This window comes from Myxocyprinus asiaticus, chromosome 9 (assembly GCF_019703515.2).
Source record: "Myxocyprinus asiaticus isolate MX2 ecotype Aquarium Trade chromosome 9, UBuf_Myxa_2, whole genome shotgun sequence".
In the NCBI taxonomy this organism is placed as follows: domain Eukaryota; kingdom Metazoa; phylum Chordata; class Actinopteri; order Cypriniformes; family Catostomidae; genus Myxocyprinus; species Myxocyprinus asiaticus.
Window position 1 is genome coordinate 52,740,704 of NC_059352.1, and position 20,000 is coordinate 52,760,703.

The 20,000-nt window shown below is 43.6% G+C and overlaps 1 protein-coding gene across 5 annotated transcripts in view; it reads left to right on the forward strand.

Moving 5' to 3' along the window:
• The window catches only part of cyth4b (cytohesin 4b), a 35,678-nt gene that overhangs the window by 6,296 nt on the left and 9,382 nt on the right, over positions 1-20,000 (forward strand). For 4 of the 5 annotated variants that reach the window (XR_007898140.1, XR_007898141.1, XR_007898142.1 and 1 more), the window contains exons 2-11: positions 1,187-1,260; positions 2,055-2,119; positions 2,279-2,345; positions 3,676-3,794; positions 3,911-3,991; positions 4,125-4,237; positions 13,082-13,230; positions 13,589-13,700; positions 13,810-13,886; positions 13,989-14,060. Coding sequence is in view for 2 of the 5 variants with exons in the window: in XM_051706717.1 (XP_051562677.1) it covers positions 1,187-1,260; positions 2,055-2,119; positions 2,279-2,345; positions 3,676-3,794; positions 3,911-3,991; positions 4,125-4,237; positions 13,082-13,230; positions 13,589-13,700; positions 13,810-13,886; positions 13,989-14,060 (929 nt within the window). In the remaining 3 variants the exon portion in view is untranslated. Of the gene's footprint in view, positions 1-1,186; positions 1,261-1,388; positions 1,474-2,054; positions 2,120-2,278; positions 2,346-3,675; positions 3,795-3,910; positions 3,992-4,124; positions 4,238-13,081; positions 13,231-13,588; positions 13,701-13,809; positions 13,887-13,988; positions 14,061-20,000 lie in introns of all 5 variants that reach the window. The other variant, XM_051706718.1, reaches the window with a different exon arrangement.

Genomic DNA, 20,000 nt, shown 5'->3' on the forward strand with positions numbered 1-20,000 from the left:
TAGAAAGACAGAGAGAGAGAAAATTACCCCTCAAAAAAGTCAGTAAGAAGCTTTCTCTTCCCGACTGCGAGTGGAGGTTTGTTATTCTCCATTTTTTAGCTAAAGTTAGCTTCACCGGAGCAGGGCCAAGCAAGCAGTCATGTCAATGATGTCATGTGCTTAGCGGTCTTTAGTTGTGGGGCGGGGAATTTACATTTTAAAGAGACATGACAACTAGCCTATAAACAAACTTAATATAAATTATTGTAAATAATTAATTCACGAAATTTACTGTATCCACTGCATGAATTTAATAAGATTTGTTATTATTATTTTTACTAAAATATAAGTGTCTTGGGGACCCACCTATGTCTATTTTTTACTTCTTATGGGGGTCCCTAATGACTTATGGGGGGTCCTGGATCCCCCCAGCCCCCTCTCAATTCGAGCACTGGTTCCAATGATTCCTTCAAGTCTTTATCTGTCACTCTAGGGTCCTTTTTTACCTCATTGAGCATTCTGAGGTGTTCCCTTTGAGTCATCTATCTGGACGGCCACTTCTAGTGAGAGTACCCACAGTACTAAATTTATAGACAGTTTGTCCAGCTGTAGACAGATGAATATCTAAGCTCTTCAAAATTATTTTGTAACCCTATCCAGCTTCATGCAAAGCAAAAATGCTTGATCGTAGGTTTTCTGAGATCTCTTTTTTTACGAAGCATGTTCCACGTCAACAGATGCTTCTTTTGAATAGCAAACTCAAAATGTGTGAGTGCTTTTTATTAGTCAAAGTAGCTCTAACCCACACCTCCAATCTCGTCTCATTAATTGGATGCCAGGTTTGCCAACTCCTCACTCTAATTAGATTTTATCCTGACTCTAATTTGACTTAATTAGAATTAGCCTAGGGGTTCACATACTTTTTCCAACCAACACTGTGAACGTTTGAATGATGTATTCAGTATGTACAAGAACAATAATTTGTGTGTTATTAGTTAAAACAGATTGTGTTTGTTATTATTGTAACTTCTTATATTGTGAATGGCAGACTAGTTTGCCATGTTTAGTAGCTAGTGTGGTTGTGTTGTCATCTTACAGATACTTTATAACAGCACACACACAGACTGACACGCTGATGTAAACAGAACAGAAAGCTCGTGTGTGTTTGACACGTCACTGTTGGTGTTTGGTTTTTTGTTTTCTGTAGATTTAACAGCAGAAGAGCAGATGGAGATCAAACAACTGAAGATGCACAAACAGATCCTGCTGGATGACATTGAGGTGGGTGACATCATCATCATCAGTTAATAAACACCTGTGTGATCCATAGAACGTCTGATCCGTTTCTGTCATTGCTTCAGTGTCTCAGTATGTTGTGTTGATGTTGTGTTGTCGTGGCGTGAATGCAGCGTCACACAAGAACAAGAGTCTTCGGCGATCAATGGCAGTTCTGAAATTCTGTATTGGAATACCTGCAGAATGGATTTAAACATGGTCAGTCATTTAGGTCAATCAAATTAGCCAATATTTAAATAATCAAGAGATGTGGGATGTGTAGAACTTTGTGAATGGCGGACGTGTGAATCATGCAGAAATCTGCAGCGCTTTCTGTGTGAATCTGATCATAATTCAATATGTTCCTGGAGAGTCACGACCTGCAAAGTTTACTTCCAGTCCCACCTTCATTAGCCGGTTCAGATGTATTTAATGAGTTCGGAACGACATACAACAATACGACTCTTACAATTTCTGCTATTTCAGTAGTTCACATGTTAATTTAAAAGAGGTGAAGGTGAACCGATCTGCCTTGCTGTCAACAAAGGAGTGCTCAAGACTTTATCTCGAACTCTAAATACCCCCTTGGACTTTACTTTAATTGAGTTTAGTGATATGTGGATTTGTAGTGGAGGACGACTTGGGTAAGCAGGTTGTGATTGGTCAGATTAAATGAACATGCTCCTCTTGAACTTTGTTTGGCAGAAGTAGTAAGAGGATTGTGGGTTGTATGCCATTGTGACTTCAGTCATGTGAATGTTGTTATGGTGATGTTGGGGTGTGAAATGTTTTTCTTGCAGAAACTGAAGAATCAGATTGAAAATGTAATGGCAGATATTCAGGATTTCAAGTCTTCAGAGGACACGTGAGTGAAAGTGTCTGTGTGATATAGTGATGTGTCTACATGCTTGAAAAATAAGCTGAGAAGGAAAATTGTTTGCAAGGCGAAAAAATCTGTGAATTTTGATTTCATGTGTCATTTTAAACTGGTGGATTCTCACTCATGAGTCGCTCTTTTTTGCAGTAAAATATTGGAGAGAGAAAAACGCTTCTGTAGAGGCAAGAAGAAATTCAACATGGACCCTAAAAAGGTGAGAGATGAAGATGAAATTAAACAGTGATGATGATTTCCTTTCAGACGCTTGTTTCCAGTGTGACATGATCTTTCACGGCCCCCACAGACACAAACAACCTCCATATCTGCGGTCAGGGGGACAAGATGAACAGACTCATATTTCATTCACATGTGACACCAAACGAATGTCATTCATTACATAAACAAATATCAAAGCAAGTGTCATTTATTGGAAAGAAAGACAAAACAAAACATGACAAAGACATTTGTTCGCTTTGAAATGGTAAAACAATAAAGATGAAAACGAATTGTCTAGTGAATGTGCTGAACTCCACCGGACAGACTGGATGTGTTTGTTTGGTTTTTTGGTGGGTGTGATGATGTTGATCGGAGCAGATCAGTCACTCTCGGGTCACCACCTGAAACTCTCATGGTCTTGCTCTGAATCTTTGTGGTTTTCTGATGCTTGTTAACAAACAGCGAGGGACGACCACAAGCTGCTAACATTCGTGAGAAAAGACACAGGAAATGTCTGATGCTTTAATTAAGTGACGAGACTACACCCCCCTAAAGCGGCAGACACTCTGGGAGAGGTGATTACTGCTTTTGGAAAAGGTCATGAGGCATCAGTGTATTACTCCCTGTTAATTCAGAGTCTGGGGGATGGAGCTTTAACTTCTATCAAGAGATTATGGGAGAAAGGTTTAAACTTGGTATTGGAGGAGGGAGTGTGGGATAGGATTCTAAAAAACATCAAGTCTACATCTAGAAATGTAAAATAGGGTAGATATCTGGATTTTTTGGAAGGCTCTCGGGGGGACACAGTGGAGGAGATAGTCAATGTTAAATGTGTGTGTGCATTCTTGTTGTTTTTTTTTTGTTGTTTTTTTTGTTTTTTTTCTAAATACTTTCTGTTGATTTATTGTTTATTTATGTGTCATTATTAATTTATTATCAGACCACTGAGGTGCATGTTTGTGTCAGGTGGGGGGAGATGTTCGGAGGGAATGGTTTTAAGTTCATATAATTTGATTCCGTATTTTCTGTCATGTTTATTTAATCTGTGACTGGAATCAATAAAAATGGTTAATAACAAATTAGGTGACAAGACTTTACACAACAACAAAAATTAAACCTGATCAATATAAAATAATAATAGAATATAATAGAATCATTTTGTTAATAGACTTAATATCTATTTGGTTGTAGACAACATACGGTTGCAGACAGTTCCAATCAAGTTGTTTTTGTAGTTTCAGTAAAGTTACAGTATTTTTCACAGTACATTGAACTATTTTATCTCAAAGATGATGACAATGATGATTTGAGCTGTCTCTGTGTTTCAGGGAATCAAGTATCTGATTGAGAATGATCTTCTGGACTGGAGAGCAGAGCCGGTGGCCGAGTTTCTGTATAAAGAGGAAGGACTCAACAAGACGGCCATCGGAGACTTCCTTGGAGAGAGGTGACACATGAACATCTGCTTTCACACTAAAATACACTTCACATACACTCCTCAACTTGTGATTATTTAAAGAATATAACTCTTTAGAATATAACTCTGACCTTTGACCTCTGCAGAGAGGAAATGCATCTGCAGATATTAAAATCGTTTGTGGATCTGCACAAGTTTTCAGATCTGACCCTGGTTCAGGCATTACGGTGAGAACTTGAGCGCTCACAGACACACAGATAACTTGTGCTTCGGTTTACTGTTTTTTAAACCTTCACTTACAGTCGAGAGATATCTGATTATCTTCTGATTATCTTCATCATCTCCTCGTGTGTCCTGCAGGCAATTCTTATGGAGTTTCCGTCTGCCTGGTGAAGCTCAGAAAATCGACCGCATGATGGAAGCTTTCGCTACACGATACTGTAACTGTAACCATGAAGTCTTCCAGTCAACAGGTTTAATATTCTCTGTCATTGTGTTTATATGATTTAAACATGTTCAGCACCACCGTAGACACTTATATTCAGATAAGTGCTCATTGTCTGATCTGCAAAGGTATGTAATCTGCAAAGGTATGGAAGCCGGATCCGTAAAAAAGGAATGTAAAAATGTTACATTAATAAAACTTTAATTGCTTAATGGGTAGTTACTTTAACATACAGTATATGGTAAAAAATGATAATATTTTTAACAAGACACTACATGTAATTTTACGGTAAAATATTGTAAAAACTATGATTTTTTAGATGTAAAAATTATGATTTTACCATATAATTAACAGTAAAAATGTATAGTGTGTTTAACAAGAGAATGCATGTACTTTTTACAGTAAACTATTGTTAAAATTACGGTGAAAACAGTAATCAGGCATTCCCAGAAGTTCCTGCATGTCTCATCACATTTTATTAAATTTTATGGGAATAGTTATGTTTCTTCCTATTTTAAATCAGTTATGTACTTCGGGTTGTAACAAGGTTCAAGGAATGAGGAAGCAGGAGACGGCAAATCCAATTCAAAGGTAAATTTATTAATAACACAAAACAATGTGACAAGGAGGAGGGCGGGGCTGGGCCATGACTATGCATGCACGGCCCCCAATCGGGCTAATCAGCCAAGGAGAGGGATAAGTGCAATGAGATGCGGCAATTCGGGAGAGAGAGAGCTACAGGCAGCTGCCCTGTTATTCGTCCTGTTCCTGCCTCCTCCATTTCCATTGAACCCTGTTACAAAGACGTTCGCTTAACAGCGTAACGGTAAGCTTCACATATAAACACTCAAAAGCTCTGGGAATGGAATCCACCAACACACATGACTTGTCAGCTGGGATCTTTCCATCACTCTGAGGTCTGGCCCCCTTATTATTTCCCCCGTCTCTCACTGCAAACATAGAAACAGCAATTACCAGCAATTAATCTCAGGTGAAAACCCTTACCTCTTCCTCTCTCGCCTGACAAACAATCGACCACGCACTTGCCTCCACATACTGTACCCCACCGCCTGACTCAGGCCGGGGGAACTGTCCAGCCTACCCCCCCCCCCCTTCTGGAGAGGAAGTCCGTGACAGCCATCTGTGAACCCGGCCTGTGGACCACCTAAAACTTAAACAGCTGGAGTGCCAGTTACCAATGGATGATCTGGGCGCTGGCATCCTTCATGCAGTGGAGCCACTGGAGCAGGGCATGGTCTGAACAGAAGGTGAATGCTCATCCCAACAAACAGTAGTGGAGAGTGAGGACTGCCCACTTGATGACCAAGCACTCCTTCTCTATGGTGCTGTACTTCGTCTCTCTCACAGATAGCTTCCGACTACAGCACCAGGTGCTCCTTCCCCTCTACCACTTGGGACAGTACAGCACCCAGCCCTCTGTCTGTCTGCAAAACAAAAGGGAGAGTGAAGTCAGGGGAATGCAGAAGCGGCCCACCACAAAGTGCAGCTTTTACCTGCGTGAATGCTTGTTGGCACGGCTCTGGATCTGGAGTTCGCTTTTTAGTGAGACCAGTCAGCAGGCCGGTGACGTCCAAATAATTAGGAACAAACCTTCAATTATAGCCAGCCAGCCCCAGGAAAAGTCTCACCTCCTTTTTGGTATTGGGTCTTGGGTAGGGCCAATTTGGGGCCGCACCTGACCATGACCCAAGTGGAACCCCAGATACCATACCTCCACCCGCCCAATTGCACCCTTCTTCAGGTTTGCTGTGAGTCCGCTCATTGCAGCGACCTCAGAACGGCCCCCAGATGCTGCATGTGCCACGGCCAATCATTATTATAAATAATGATATCATCCAAATAGACCGTGGCATACACAGCATGTGGTCTGAGGACCCTATCCATAAGATGCTGAAACATAGCTGGGGCCCCAAACAAACTGAAAGGAAGAGTCACAAATTGGTGTAAGCCAAACGGTGTGGAGAAGGCAGTTTTTTTCACGGGACATCAGCGTTAAGGGGATCTGCCAATATCCCTTTGTTAAATCCAATGTTGAATAAAAGTGAGCCATGCCCAACCGATTGAGCAGTTCGTCAACACGAGGCATTGGATAAGCATCAAATTTCAACACCGTGTTAACTTTTCTATAATCCACACAAAACCGGATCGAGCCATCACTCTTAGGTACCAGAACCACCAGGCTGGCCCAATCACTGTGGGATTGTTCTATTACCCTCATATCGAGCATGGCCGTAAATTCTTCCCATACTACCTGTTTCTTGTGTTCGGGTAAGCGGTATGGATGACTACGTATCACTACCCCTGGGGTTGTCTCGATGTGGTGTTTTATGAGATTAGTGTGGACGGGGAGAGGCGAGAAATTATTTTGCAACCTGGCAACCTCCGTACGTTGTGATGGCGAGAGGTGGTCTCCACAAGGGGTGAAGTGATTGGCTTTAAGATTCACCTCCGGTCCGAGCTCCTCTCTCTCCGGAACTACCATCACCAAGGATACGGGGACTGCCTCTCTCCATGGTTTTAGTAGGTTGGGATGGTAAATCTGACATGCCCCGCCTTATCCGTACACACTACCTCATAATCGACAAACCCAACTCGCCGTGTGACCTCAAAGGGCCCTTGCCACTTCGCAAGTAATTTTGAGCTCGATGTGGGCAGTAATACATGTACTTTATCCCCCTGTGCAAACTCCCGTAGCTGAGCTCCCCTGTTATACAGCCAGGACTGATGTTCTTGCGCCTGTAGCAAATTCTCCTGTGATAGTCACCCCGCATTCTCTCTGTTCTAATGGCCTGACGAGGTCCGTGCCAATTCGTGCGAAAGAAACCTCAATCAATGGAAGGGGGTGCATTGGCGCTTTTGGAGCGGCCGGTGGATTCACCAGCTGACATTCATGGCATGCCACACACGACCGGGCTTAGTGTTTTCCCCTGTCCCAAGTGACCTGCCATCGGATTATGAGTTGCCTGGAATAACATTTACCGACAGCTCTTTGGTATCAGAACTGGGTTGTATTGTTCGAGTGTCCTGTGTCCCGACCTTTTATAACTGAAAAATATGGATATGTGAGTGCGATGCTCGGCTGGAGACATTGACCATCAATCACTTTCACTTGGTCAAACACGTGCTTCAGTGTTTCGTCTCGCAACTGCTCTAGCGGGAAATCTTCTACCGGGAATTCCCTAAGGGTGGGAGAGGATGACACCTCCCCTTCCCCAGGGTCAGCCTGATGCAGAGCAGCCAGAGACAGCCCAGGCCACACCTCCCCAGCCAGCGTTTCACACATCCCACACCGATTTACTTTCTCACAGGACCCATCCACACACAACCCCTTCAATAATGATCGAAAAGCCATCCAATTAGTTCCCAAAATTAGCGGATGGGTGAGGCATGGACTAACCACTGCCTCAACATTATGCTTTTGTCCCCGGAATATTACCGTGACGGTTACTATAGGATAATCATGAATATCCCCGTGCACACACACCTCACCTTCACCTGATTATTTTGTTTGATTACAACCTGAATACACCAAGGCTTGGTATTAACCCCTTAATACTCATGGGTATTTGGTATGTCCCTGCCCAATCGGGGGTGGTCTGTAGAGTGTCAAGGATCCGGATCAAGGTCCCCACCTCCATTACTGGGCACTGCTCTCGAACATGATCTGGCCCCTCGCAACTCCAGCAGACCGGCCCAAGCCTCCCACCCACACTCAGCAGACTCCTTCACCTGGGACAACTTCTGCTCCAGCACCACCAGGTTGATGACATCCTTGGCATCACTGTCCTCCTTGGCCAGCACCCACCACCAGCAGGCGTCAAGGAGCTGCTGGGCAAAGGCAAATGGGCGGCCGACCTTGCTCAGCATTAAGGAGTGGAAATGCTGGTGGTGTTCTTCTGGGCTGCGGCCTACCTGTTACAAGATGGACTTCTTTAGCACCAAGTAGTCCAGGAGGTTGGCGACTGGAAGATGTTGTGCTGTGATCTGGGCTTCCCTGGTTAGCAGCGACAGAAGATGGACCACCCACTGTTCTGGTGGCCACTTCAGAGCTTCACCTGTATGCTCAAAGAGCTCCAGGTAGGCCTCCGGATCATCTTGAGGCCCCATCTTAGTGAGCAACACGTGGAGGTGTGCTGCTGTCGGGGACAGGGAGGCCGCCCCCTCCTGGGGTACTAAGCTCTACAGCACCCACCAGTCCTCCTACTGGGCCAGAAGGAGTGCCTCAAAGTGCTGTTGCTGCTCTCTCCATAGCTCCATGTGGGACTGTTGTTGGCCCTCGTGGATGCTGGTAAGGGACCGGAAGACTTTCTCCAGCGACGATGACTACATGTCACATGATAGCATATCCTTCTTCCTTTACTCCTGGGCTTGGGCACCAGTGTAACAAGGTTCGAGGAATGAGGAAGCAGGAGATGGCGAATCCATTCAAAGTAAATTTATTAATAACACAAAACACAGAGTCACATGACACTATGCGAGGTTCGGACGTGTGAACAGTGAACAGTGAACAGTTTTAACACTATTAATGACATAAACTGGTGAGGTTCAATACACTCTGTTCCATAACTGTTCTATGAGGACAATATGTCAAAGAATTCAAAATCCTCGGGCTCTGGAGACATTAAAAGACACTTAGGTGCTCAAGCTGATACCCCTGAGAAGGCCTTGAGCCTGGACTCGATTTGGTCAGAGAAATGAAGGAAATGTGGCAAGAAATGTTGAACATTTCGGCAATGCTGACGAAGGTCATTTCTGACATGGAGGACCTTGCTGTAATACGTCGATCGATCACTGCCATGGAGACAAAGTTCTCTGAGGTGGTTACAAGAGTGGGGGATGTCGAGAAATGGATTGATTATCTGGAATCATCGGAGAGGGAATTAGCTGCTAATCTGCTAGTGACCAAGGTAGATTTGGAGGGTGTCTGGGAGAAGTTGGAGGACTTGGAGAACCGTAGCTGGTGGAATAAGGTCCGAATTGTTGGAATTCCTGAAGCCAAAGAGGGTCAGCATATGGTCAAATTCATGGATGGGCTCTTTTCGAATCTGCTTGACATAACAGGCCATAAACTGGAAATCGAGCAAGCTCACAGGGTTCCGGCTCGGCGATCCGCTGAAGGAGACAGGCCCCAATCAATTCTGGCCAAATTTCTGAGATCATCCAATAAAGATCTGGTGTTACGCGAGGCGAGGAGTAAAGGAAGGCTTTTTTGGAAGAACCACAGCATTTTCTTGTTCCCAGACTTTGCGAATTCAACAAGAGAGAAACGTGATCAATTCAAGGAATGCAAGAAACTCTTACATCAACGAAAGGTCGCTTTTGCACTGATGTTCCCCAAATTGAGAATTGATGCTAAGGATGGCCGTAAAACATTTACATGTCCACAGTAAGTGATGTCCTTCAAAAAGTCAATGCAGTAAGTTATTTTGTGGTACTCATGTTGTACCCGAATGGACCGACTGTTTGAAGAAACTGAGCGCCTTTTTGTTTCTTTTTGTGCTGGTTCCTCCTAGTGGCTGGAGTTTGTTTTGTGGAGTAACACTCCTTAGGGACTGTTTTGTGGATGAATCTGCATGTTCTTTGTGCTTATGCCTCCTATTGGCTGGAGCTTGTTTTGTGGAGTATTTCTTGCAAGACATTGGAGTGATTAGGTCATTTGTTGCACTCATGTAGCAGCCGAATGGGCCGGCTCACTGAACATTCATTTGACTGTCCGAGGAAATGAAGCACTTTTTTTTTTTGTGCTGGTTCTGCTAGTGCCTGGAGTTATACACCTTCGGGACAGTTAAGGTGATAAATCTACACGTTCTTTGTGTTTATTCCGCCTATTGGCTGGAGTTTGTTTTATAGATTATCTTTTGTTGTGTAACTCTGTCTCACAAAATGTGTATAGAAACACCGGACTTGAGCAATCCAACGGCAAAGTTGTCACTCAACTTTGTGACAACTGTACGCATTCATGGACTGTTTGAGTTTAGAGAGATGGACGCCAGTTGGCACTGTTGTGCACGGGGTTAATGCGCACATTTTTCTTCTTTCTGTTTGTTTGGTTCTGGGGGAAGTTCGGGGTTTGATTGTTGCACTAATGTTGGAATGTGGTCATTATAATTTTGTTTTTGACACACAATCGATTTTTCTCGTATGTCAAAATGTCAAGTGTTAATATGAGCGGATTGTCTCTCTCCACATGGAATGTGAATGGGTTGGGGCAGCCCATAAAAAGAGGGAGGGTTGTTTCTCTTCTTAAGCATGGGAAGTGTGATGTAGTATTTCTTCGGGAAACGCATCTTTCCCCGCAGGAAGCTGGAAACTTTTGGAAGATATGGGGTGGACATGTTTTCTTTAGTGCTGGCTCAAGTAAAAACAGGGGAGGCATTACATTGATAAGTAAGCATCTACAATTCAAATGTCTCAAACAGACTAAAGATAAATTAGGAAGAGTCATTATTGTTTTAGCAGAAATTCAGGGGCAAAGTCTTATTTTGGCTAATATTTACGCACCTAACGCTGATGATCAGGGCTTTTTTATAGATCTTGAAGGGATGTTGCAAGCCGCTGGCACCCCTCATGATATAATATTGTGAGGAGACTTTAATATTTTGATGGACTCAGTCCTTGATCATAGTGAAGCAAAAGTGTGTTAGCCCCCTAGAGCAACATTGGCGCTTCACAGGATGTGTAAAAATCTTGGTCTTACAGATATTTGGAGACTTTTGAACCCATCTGGTAGGGACTATACATTTTTTTCATCAGTCCATAAGATTTATTCTAGAATAGATTTATATATATATATATATATATGGTGTTGCCACATATGGAGAAAAGGAAATCATATAGTTGGCGCTTTAATGTATCCCTTTTGCAAAACAAATGTTAAAGGCTGAAATCGGATGAAATCTCAGTTCTTTATGTATTTACAGCTGTGCCACCTGTTCTGTACTATTTTTGGGAGTACCATACACCCCCCTAAAGCGGCAGATAGTCTGGGAGAGGTGGTCACTGCTTTTGGTAATGAGGCATCAGTGTATTACTCTCTGCTAATTCAGAGTCTGAGGGACAGAGCTTTAACTTCTATCAAGAGATTATGGGAGAAATATTTAAACTTGGTATTGGAGGAGGGAGTGTGGGCTAGGATTAAAAAAAATGGCAAGTCTGTATCTAGAGATGCAAGGGTGCTCCTTATGCAATTTAAGATTTTACATAGATTCTGTTGGACCCCTTCTAAATTGTTTAGGCTTGGTCTTAAAGACACACCCACCTGCTGGCGATGCCAATCAGAAAATGGTGACACAACCCATGTTTTTTGGTGGTGTGTTAAGATCCAAGAATTTTGGTTGAAGGTTCAGAGTTTTATGTGTGATGAATTGGGCACTCAGATTTCATTTTGCTCCAGACTCTGTATTTTAGGTGATGGGATAGTCATTAATATAGGGGATAAACACATAAAAAATTGGGTTCTAACCAGTGTTATGGTTGGCAGACAAATTGTTCCAAGAGGATGGAAGTCGGCTGAAGCGCCCTCATTTCAAGAGTGGTGCACGGAGATGGGGAGGGTGGCAGCTTTCGAGGAAGTGTCATGTAGAAGGCTGGGGATCTGGGATTTGTTTGACAGGAAATGGGGCAACTATTTGGCGTTTTTGGAGGTCTCTCGGGGAGGGGCAGTGGAGAGAGAAGCATAGTTTTAAATGTGTGTGATTATTATTATTATTATTATATATATATTATATATATACATTATATATATATACATATATATATATATATATATATATATATATATATATATATATATATATATATATATTTTTTTTTTTTTTTTGTGTGTGTGTGTGTGTGTGTGTGTATACTTATATGTGACCACAGGGATGTTTGTTGAGGGTCAGGGTGGGGCTGGGAATTGGGAGGGGGAGGGGTAATAGTGGGGGTTAAATGTTGATTCTGTGTATATATGTTTTGCTTTTCTTTGTTATCTGTATGAATCAATAAAATATATTAATCGGAAAAATTACACAAAACAAGTTTGCTTAACAGCGTAACGGTAAGCTTCACATATAAACACTCAAATGCTCTGGGAATGGCAGCCGCCAACACACATGGGGTCTGGCCCCCTTTTTATTTCCCCCGTCTCTCACTGCGAACATAGGAACAGCAATTACCAGCAATTCATCTCAGGTTAAAACCTTTACTGCATACTCTCTCCCCAGACGAATGCTCGACCACGCCCTCGCCTCCTGTTCTGTGTTAAATCTTATGTCGTTTAGTTGATGTCTATTGCATTATTTTACCCTGATGGTGTTTGTGTCTCTACATGTGTATTAATTATTAATTATAAGGGTCACTCTTGAAGAACTTTAAGCCATTATGTGGCCTTTTGTTGTTACTACAGTGATTAACAACACATCGTAAAGTAAAAACTGACTTTTATAGTTCCAGAAGGTTAATATATCAAGTTTAGATCATTTACTGTAATATAAAGTCAGAATTATCTTTTTCAGTGTTTTAATCTAGGCACCATGCAAAGATGTACACAAAGTTGCTAAAATTACATTTTATTTTATTTTTATAATTTTACACTATATTTATTCAAAATTCACTAATTTAACAATATTTATTTAATTTATACAATTATTATTATCTGTTAACAAGGCTGTCGATACCAAATCTGTTAATCAATCAAGTGGGCAGTATTATTATCAGATGCTGATAATCACAAAATGGTCAAATATTGGCTGATTAATCATCCTGGTTGATATATGACTTTATCACTAGATGTGATTGTGTACATGAAGAAGCTGTTGAAAACTCTTGTGTTGTTTATGTAAGTGAATTAATTATTGTGATGAATCCTCAGACACGTGTTACATCCTGTCGTTTGCCATCATCATGTTGAACACGAGTCTACACAACCCTAACGTGAAAGATAAAACCACACTGGAGCGATTCATTAGTATGAACCGAGGAATAAACAACGGTGACAACCTTCCTGATGATCTGCTCACGGTGAGCAACCAATCACAGTCAGCCCTCACTGGTCACATGACTCAATTAATTCTGCCAAATGAATAAATGCACAGAAGTTTTGCATTGAGTCTGAACAGTACACGAGAATGTATTAACCAGAAAATGTAATATATTCTAAATGAAGTATTTTTTAATCAGTCGAAAATAAGATTTATGACAGACTCAACCTGACTACTTTAGAATAGACCAATGGAAGTCATTTTTAATGGTCAGATCTGGTAGAAATAACTCTTTAATGTAAATGCACATTTTCACTTTTACAGTGTAGAAGTGTTATTTAAAAGTTGTGTGTTTATTCACTGCAGTTTAAGACGCTGTGATATGTTCTTCTTGTCAGAATCTGTACAACAGCATACGGAACGAACCCTTCAAAATCCCAGAGGATGATGGGAATGATCTCACACACACGTTCTTCAACCCTGATCGAGAGGGCTGGCTGCTCAAACTGGGTAAAACTGCATATTTCACCTCACCTGAGATGATCTGAGAGAAGTGAAAGTATTTTCATCAGAACTGTACAGCTGAACTCTGTATTTAAAGAGAGTTTTGTGTTGGCAGGAGGTCGGGTGAAGACGTGGAAGAGACGCTGGTTTATTCTCACTGATAACTGCTTGTATTATTTTGAATTTACCACAGTAAGTTCCACCACATGACTCTCGCTCTCAGTCACTCTCTTATTAAATTTAAAGTGTGTAAAGGAGAATTGTAGAATTGATTGTGATTTGTGTGTGTATCAGGATAAAGAACCACGTGGGATTATTCCACTGGAGAATCTGTGTGTACGGGAAGTGTTTCATCCCCGAAAACTGGTGAGACACTTTGAACATGTAAATTCAGCTCTTACCTAGACAGTATTATACTATGGTGTATTTTTGGACTGCTGCCCCCAATTTTTCACACTCAAATTTAAAAGCTCACCATTCACACATTCTGTGGACTAATTGCAAAAAATTGGTCTCATTTTTCAGAGAAACCCCTCCCCCCCAAATAAAAAAAGACTCCAATTATTCATAAATAATATTGTGTGTTTATAGTCTTATGATAAACAGAAAGATATTTTTTGTCCTAACTTTGTAAACATGTAATTCTGGTTCTGTTCACTCTACCTCACTTTGAAAAGTCTCATTTCCTTCCACTTGATGGCAGAAAGCACAAGAAAAATATTTTTTTCTCAATCACATTCCATCACAATAAACAGATCTGAAATGTAGGTGGCGCTCTAACACATTTTAGCCCTCATTGATGTGCTCGTCCATAGACATTCAGTCTGATTTTCAGTTCAAGCACCACCCTCATTATTTCACTGAATATCTCGGCCTCTGAGTGGACTAGAAGCTCAATCTATGTGTCATTGGGAAGAAGAGATCCTCCCCTTTGCGATGTTATATAACATTTAATCAATAGTCAAAAAACTATTTTTCAGATTATTTGTTTTGCATGCTTTTGCTGCTGGATGGCATATTTTGTTCTGGACATCTAAGATATAACATTAGATTATTCAGCCAAGCAAGTTCATAGACAAGTAAACAATGGCAAATTGTCTAAGGTAAAAGCAGATATAAAGTTTTTAGCTATTTGGGGCTTACATCAGCAGTGATCGGAGCATAAAAGAGAAGCTTGTATTTGATGTATTCAAATACACTTACAGAAATATTATTTCGCATTGTGATTCTTTTGAAAATATTTAGAACTGTGGTATTAGGGCAACAAAATAAACTGTGCAGTCACATTTCCGAGAATGAGAGCTTTCATTTGATATATGATTTGTCTATTTAACCCTTGTGTGTCAATTTAAAAAAAGTTACTCAGAGGTCCTTAGAGGACAAAAATGTCCGCATCAACAAAATGCCATAATAATATTATATATTAATATTATTTTCCTCTTTCAATTAGTTAATTTTTTTAACCAACATCAGTCCTGATCATAACTACCAAATATTCATTCATTTTCAGGATTTTAACCCTTTATACACCAGTTTGTTTACATAATGCCACTGTTGTTTTTTACACACACACACACACAAATTTCTCAATACACACATACAAAACACACTCTGACATCCATACCAACACACCCACACAATTTTATATGCATCATTTATTCAGTCGGCCTGCAGTGCTCTATAATACAGCAAACAGAAAATAGGGGAAAAGCATGTATTTGCTCCACAGGCTAAACATGAGAAAAATGGCATCTTGTGGAAAATATTAACAGTTACAATTTTGAAGCCAGGGTTCTGGAATGAAAGCATAATATCATAGAATTCATGATTTTATGCTTTAATGGCACTGGGATCAAATATTGCAGTTTTAATGGGTTTCAATGGGGACATTTTTGAAGGTCCTGAGTGTAACTATTTTGTGTACACAGTTTATTATAGATGTATTATAGGAACTGAGGTTGAAATATAAATATTCCTCAAAAAATACACACCTTTAGCAAAATTTATGCTGTTGGCATTAACACAAAAATGTCCCGAAGTTTGCACAAGGGTTAAGTGCTATGAGAAGGACTTTTATTTTCCTATAAATATTTCCACCCCATTATCTCAATGCAAATGTTTTTAGGCCTTATTTTGTTATTTTAAGTAACATAAATGCAGAAGTGATGGTTATCTCTGAAAAGTCCAGATTCTAAGCTTTCAAATGATACCATGTTAGCTTAGCAACGTGCTAACTTCAAACTCTATTGGAATCAATTGTGAGTCGAGTCTCTGCACTCGAGGAGTGATATTTGTTTGATGCATATGTAGAGCGCTCTAAATCAGGCCACATACACACTAATCCGTCCAGTATCCTAACCTCATAGTTTTCCAAAGTGTGCAATGATGGATAGCGTTTTTGAAAGTGTTTGTTTTCAAATGCCGTTCTAGTGTGGTGTAAACAGTGTTGAGAGTAACTGGATTACAAAGTAATTAGTTACTGTAATATAATTACTTTTAGGCACAGAAAGTAGTGTAGCACATTATATTTTAAATTCTTGTAATCAGATTACAGTTACTGACTTTCAGTGTAAGTAATTACTAAGGTAAGTACATTACTTGGGTTACAAATATTTAAAAAAAATATTATTTATGTGTAATACAATTAAAATGTGAATTCATATGCTCATATCTATGTCTGTTTGTGTTTCTGTGACAGCTGAAGTGTGTGTGTGACAACAAACAAGGAGAAAATAGACATTCCCTATCTGTCACTCACTCGATGTTGTGTCGATTTAGTGACACTAGGGGTCACACTTGGGAGCCCCAGACACCTCTGATCTTTGAGAAAAGGCCAATGGGAATTGGCGAGTGGAATTTGCATGCCACTCCCCCGGACACACGGGTATAAAAGGAGCTGGCTCACAACCACTCATTCTTCGGAGTCAAGCGGTTGTGTTCAGCGAGCTGAATCCCTCTGCCGTTCCATTCATCTCTGAGAAAGCTGTTGGATTACCGGCGCATTACAGCGGCTTCTCCCCCTTGTGCACTGTTGAGTGCAGAGAACGCCCCTGGGCGCTTCGACAGTCTAAAGAGTTCTTGCTATAAAAGAGTATATTTTCCCTACTAAAAGAGTGGCACTGATGGAGAGCGTCTGTTTAAAGATGACTATCCGTCTGTGTTTATTTCCTGGTTGCAGTCATTACCTCTCCGCTTGCGATGGCCACAATCGCTGTCTTACGTGTTTGGGCGCTGCCCACGTGGAGACAGCATTTGTGGAGAACATGACTATGACTACTCGCAGTGAGAACATGACTATGGCAATGTTGCGGTTGCGTCTTTCCTTCATTTGAGGGAAAGCCACCCCAGCAGCTCCCAGCCTCGGTCCTTCTACCTATGGGTTTGAGGCCACGTCGATTAGCACTGGGGGTGATTTGGGGACCCCAATGGGTGCCGCTCCGCCGGGTAACTCCCCACGGACCTCCCATTCCCCAGTATGCTCATTTGCCCCAGTCGAGTTCTGGGATGAGACCGCCGGCTCTGAGTTTGCGATCTCATTCGGCACTTGCGAAGTGGATGAGCTCTCAATCGCAGCATCGGAGAGCGGGCTGGTCCAGTCTGATGCCGAGGACTCGACTGTGCTCCCACCTTTGGGTGCGGTCGCCCAGTCGCAGGCTGACGCGGAGTGTCGGGCTGGAGTGGAACTCTCCACTCCCCCCTGAACCCTCGCGGCTTGACGATTGGTTCCTGGGCTCAGAGCGCCGCTCACGGCCATGCCCCGTCCAGGTCCCTTTCTTCCCGGAGGTGCATGAGGAGCTCACAAGGTCTCCTTTGTTAGCATTTTCAGAGGCTCCTGGGGCATATGGCATCCTCGACGGCGGTCACACCGCTCGGGTCGATGCATATGAGACCGCTTCAGCACTGGCGTCAGACTCGAGTCGCGAGATGGGCATGACATAATGGCACACATCGCATGGTCATCACGCTGATCTGCCGCTACTTGTTCAGCCCTTGGACGGGCCTTGCATTCCTGCGGGCAGGAGTCCCCTTAGTGCAAGTACCCCAGGCGCGTCGTGGTTACGACATACACCTCCAAGCCTTGTGTGCAACGGGCATGCAGCCGCGGGCTCCTGGACAGGGCTGCGACTGCGTTGGCATGTCAACTGCCTCGAGTTGCTGGCAGTGTTGCTCACCCTGCGGAGGCTTTGGGCGTTGATCCAGGGCAAGCACGTTTTGGTCTGGACGGACAACATGGCAATGGTAGCGTCGTATGTCGCAACTCGCCCGTTACCTCCTCTTCTGGAGTTAGCAGTGACTCAAGTTGTTGTGAGCCACTCACATCCTGGGTGACATTAGCATGGCAGATGCGCTGTCGTGACAGGTCACGCTCAGGGGAGAGTGGAGACTCCACCCCCAGGTGGTCCAGCTGGTTTGGAGTCAACTCGTTCAAGCGCAGGTAGGCCTGTTCGCTTCCCGGGAATCCTCCCACTGCCCACTCTGGTACGCCCTGACCGAGGCTTCCCTTGGCACAGATGCGCTGGCACACAGCTGGCCCCGGGGGCCGCGCTAGTATGCATTCCCCCCAGTGAGCCTACTTGCACAGAACCTGTGCAAGGTCAGGGAGGATGGAGAGCAGGTCATCCAAGTGGCACTCTACTGGCCTACCCAGATTGGGTCTCGGATCTCACACTCCCCACGACAACCCCCCCCCCCCGGCGAATTCCCCTGAGGAAGGTTCTCCTCTCTCAGGGACGGGGCACCATCTGGCATCCGCGACCAGACCTCTGGAATGTTCATGTCTGGCCCTTGGACTGGACGCAGAAGACCCGCGGTGGTAGAATCGATCACTCAGGCTAGGGCTCCCTCTACGAGGTGCCTGTATGCCTTGCAGTGGTGTCTGTTCATTAAGTGGTGTTCTTCCCGATGCGAAGACCCCCAGAGATGCGCAGTCAGGTCGGTGCTTTCCTTCCTGAAGGTGAGGCTGGTGGGGCGGCTGTCCCCCCCACCTTGAGGGTGTACGTGGCCGCTATGGTGGCGCACCACAATGCAGTTGACGTTATGTAGGGAAGCACGACCTGATCATCAGGTTTCTTAGAGGCACGAGGTGGCTGAGTCCTCCCAGACTGCACTTTGTTCCCTCATGGGATCTTTCCGGTCCTGTGGGGAGCCCCGTTTGAGCCTTGGAGTCAGTTAAGCTGAAGGCAGTCTCTTGAAGACTGCCCTCCTCATTGAGCTCACGTCCATCAAGATGGTAGGGGACCTGCAGGCATTCTCTGTCAGCGAAATGTGCCTGGAGTTCAGTCCGGAATTCTCTCACATGGTCCTGAGGCCCCGACCGAGCTATATGCCCAAGGTTCCCACGACCCTGTTTAGGGATCAGGTGGTGAACCTGCAAACGAAGCTTCCCCAGGAGGAGGCAGACTCAGCCTTTTTGTTGCTATGTCTGGTGCGTGCTTTGCGCATCTACTTGGATCACATGCAGAGCTTTAGATGCTCTGAGCAGCTCATTGTCTGCTTCGGAGGACAGCGGATGGGAGCGCTGTCTCCAAACAGAGGATCGCCCACTGGGTCGTTGACACCATCGCTTTGGCATACCACGCCTAGGACGTGCTGCCCCCCTTGGGGCTTTGGGCACACTCCCCCAGGAGTGTGGTGGACTCCTGGGCCCTGATCAATGGTGACTCTTAGGCAGATATCGGTAGAGCAGCGGGCTGGGCAACACCCAATACCTTCGCGAGGTTCCTCAACCTCCGGGTTGAGCCGGTTCATCCCATATGTTGTCAGGTACGAACAGGTAAGTTGGCAGGACAGCTGGCCATGTGTACCGCTTTCGTACAGCGTCTTTCCCCTCCTGGAGGGGGAGACATGCGCTTTTTACCTCCCAGCAATGTTCACGAGGTCGTGGACCCTGGATGTCCTTCTTCCTTAGCCCTGTGGCAGGCAAGTTCATAGAGAAACTTGATGCCGGCCCAGTACGTGTGCTATTAGGCCCTGTACTGGGGTGGGTGCTCCACATGCACTGGTTGCCGGTTTGTAACCCCATGTGATGTATCTTCTATGAGACAGTTTCCCTGTTGGTAAATCCGCATCTTTCTTGGGCAGAGTTTACCTCTGCTACCGGTCGCCTTGTTTGTAGAGCTCCGTCCCCTCTGGGTAGGACCTACCATAGGGACTTCTCCATATGCGACACTGCCGACAAGACTCGGTAAGACCATGTGATGTATTTCCACACAATTGCCTCCCCTTCGGGCAGGATGTGGTCTCTGCGGTGTCTTCCCCTTGGGAATGACACCCCCCTGACACAGACATTTATGGCCCCCAGCTGAA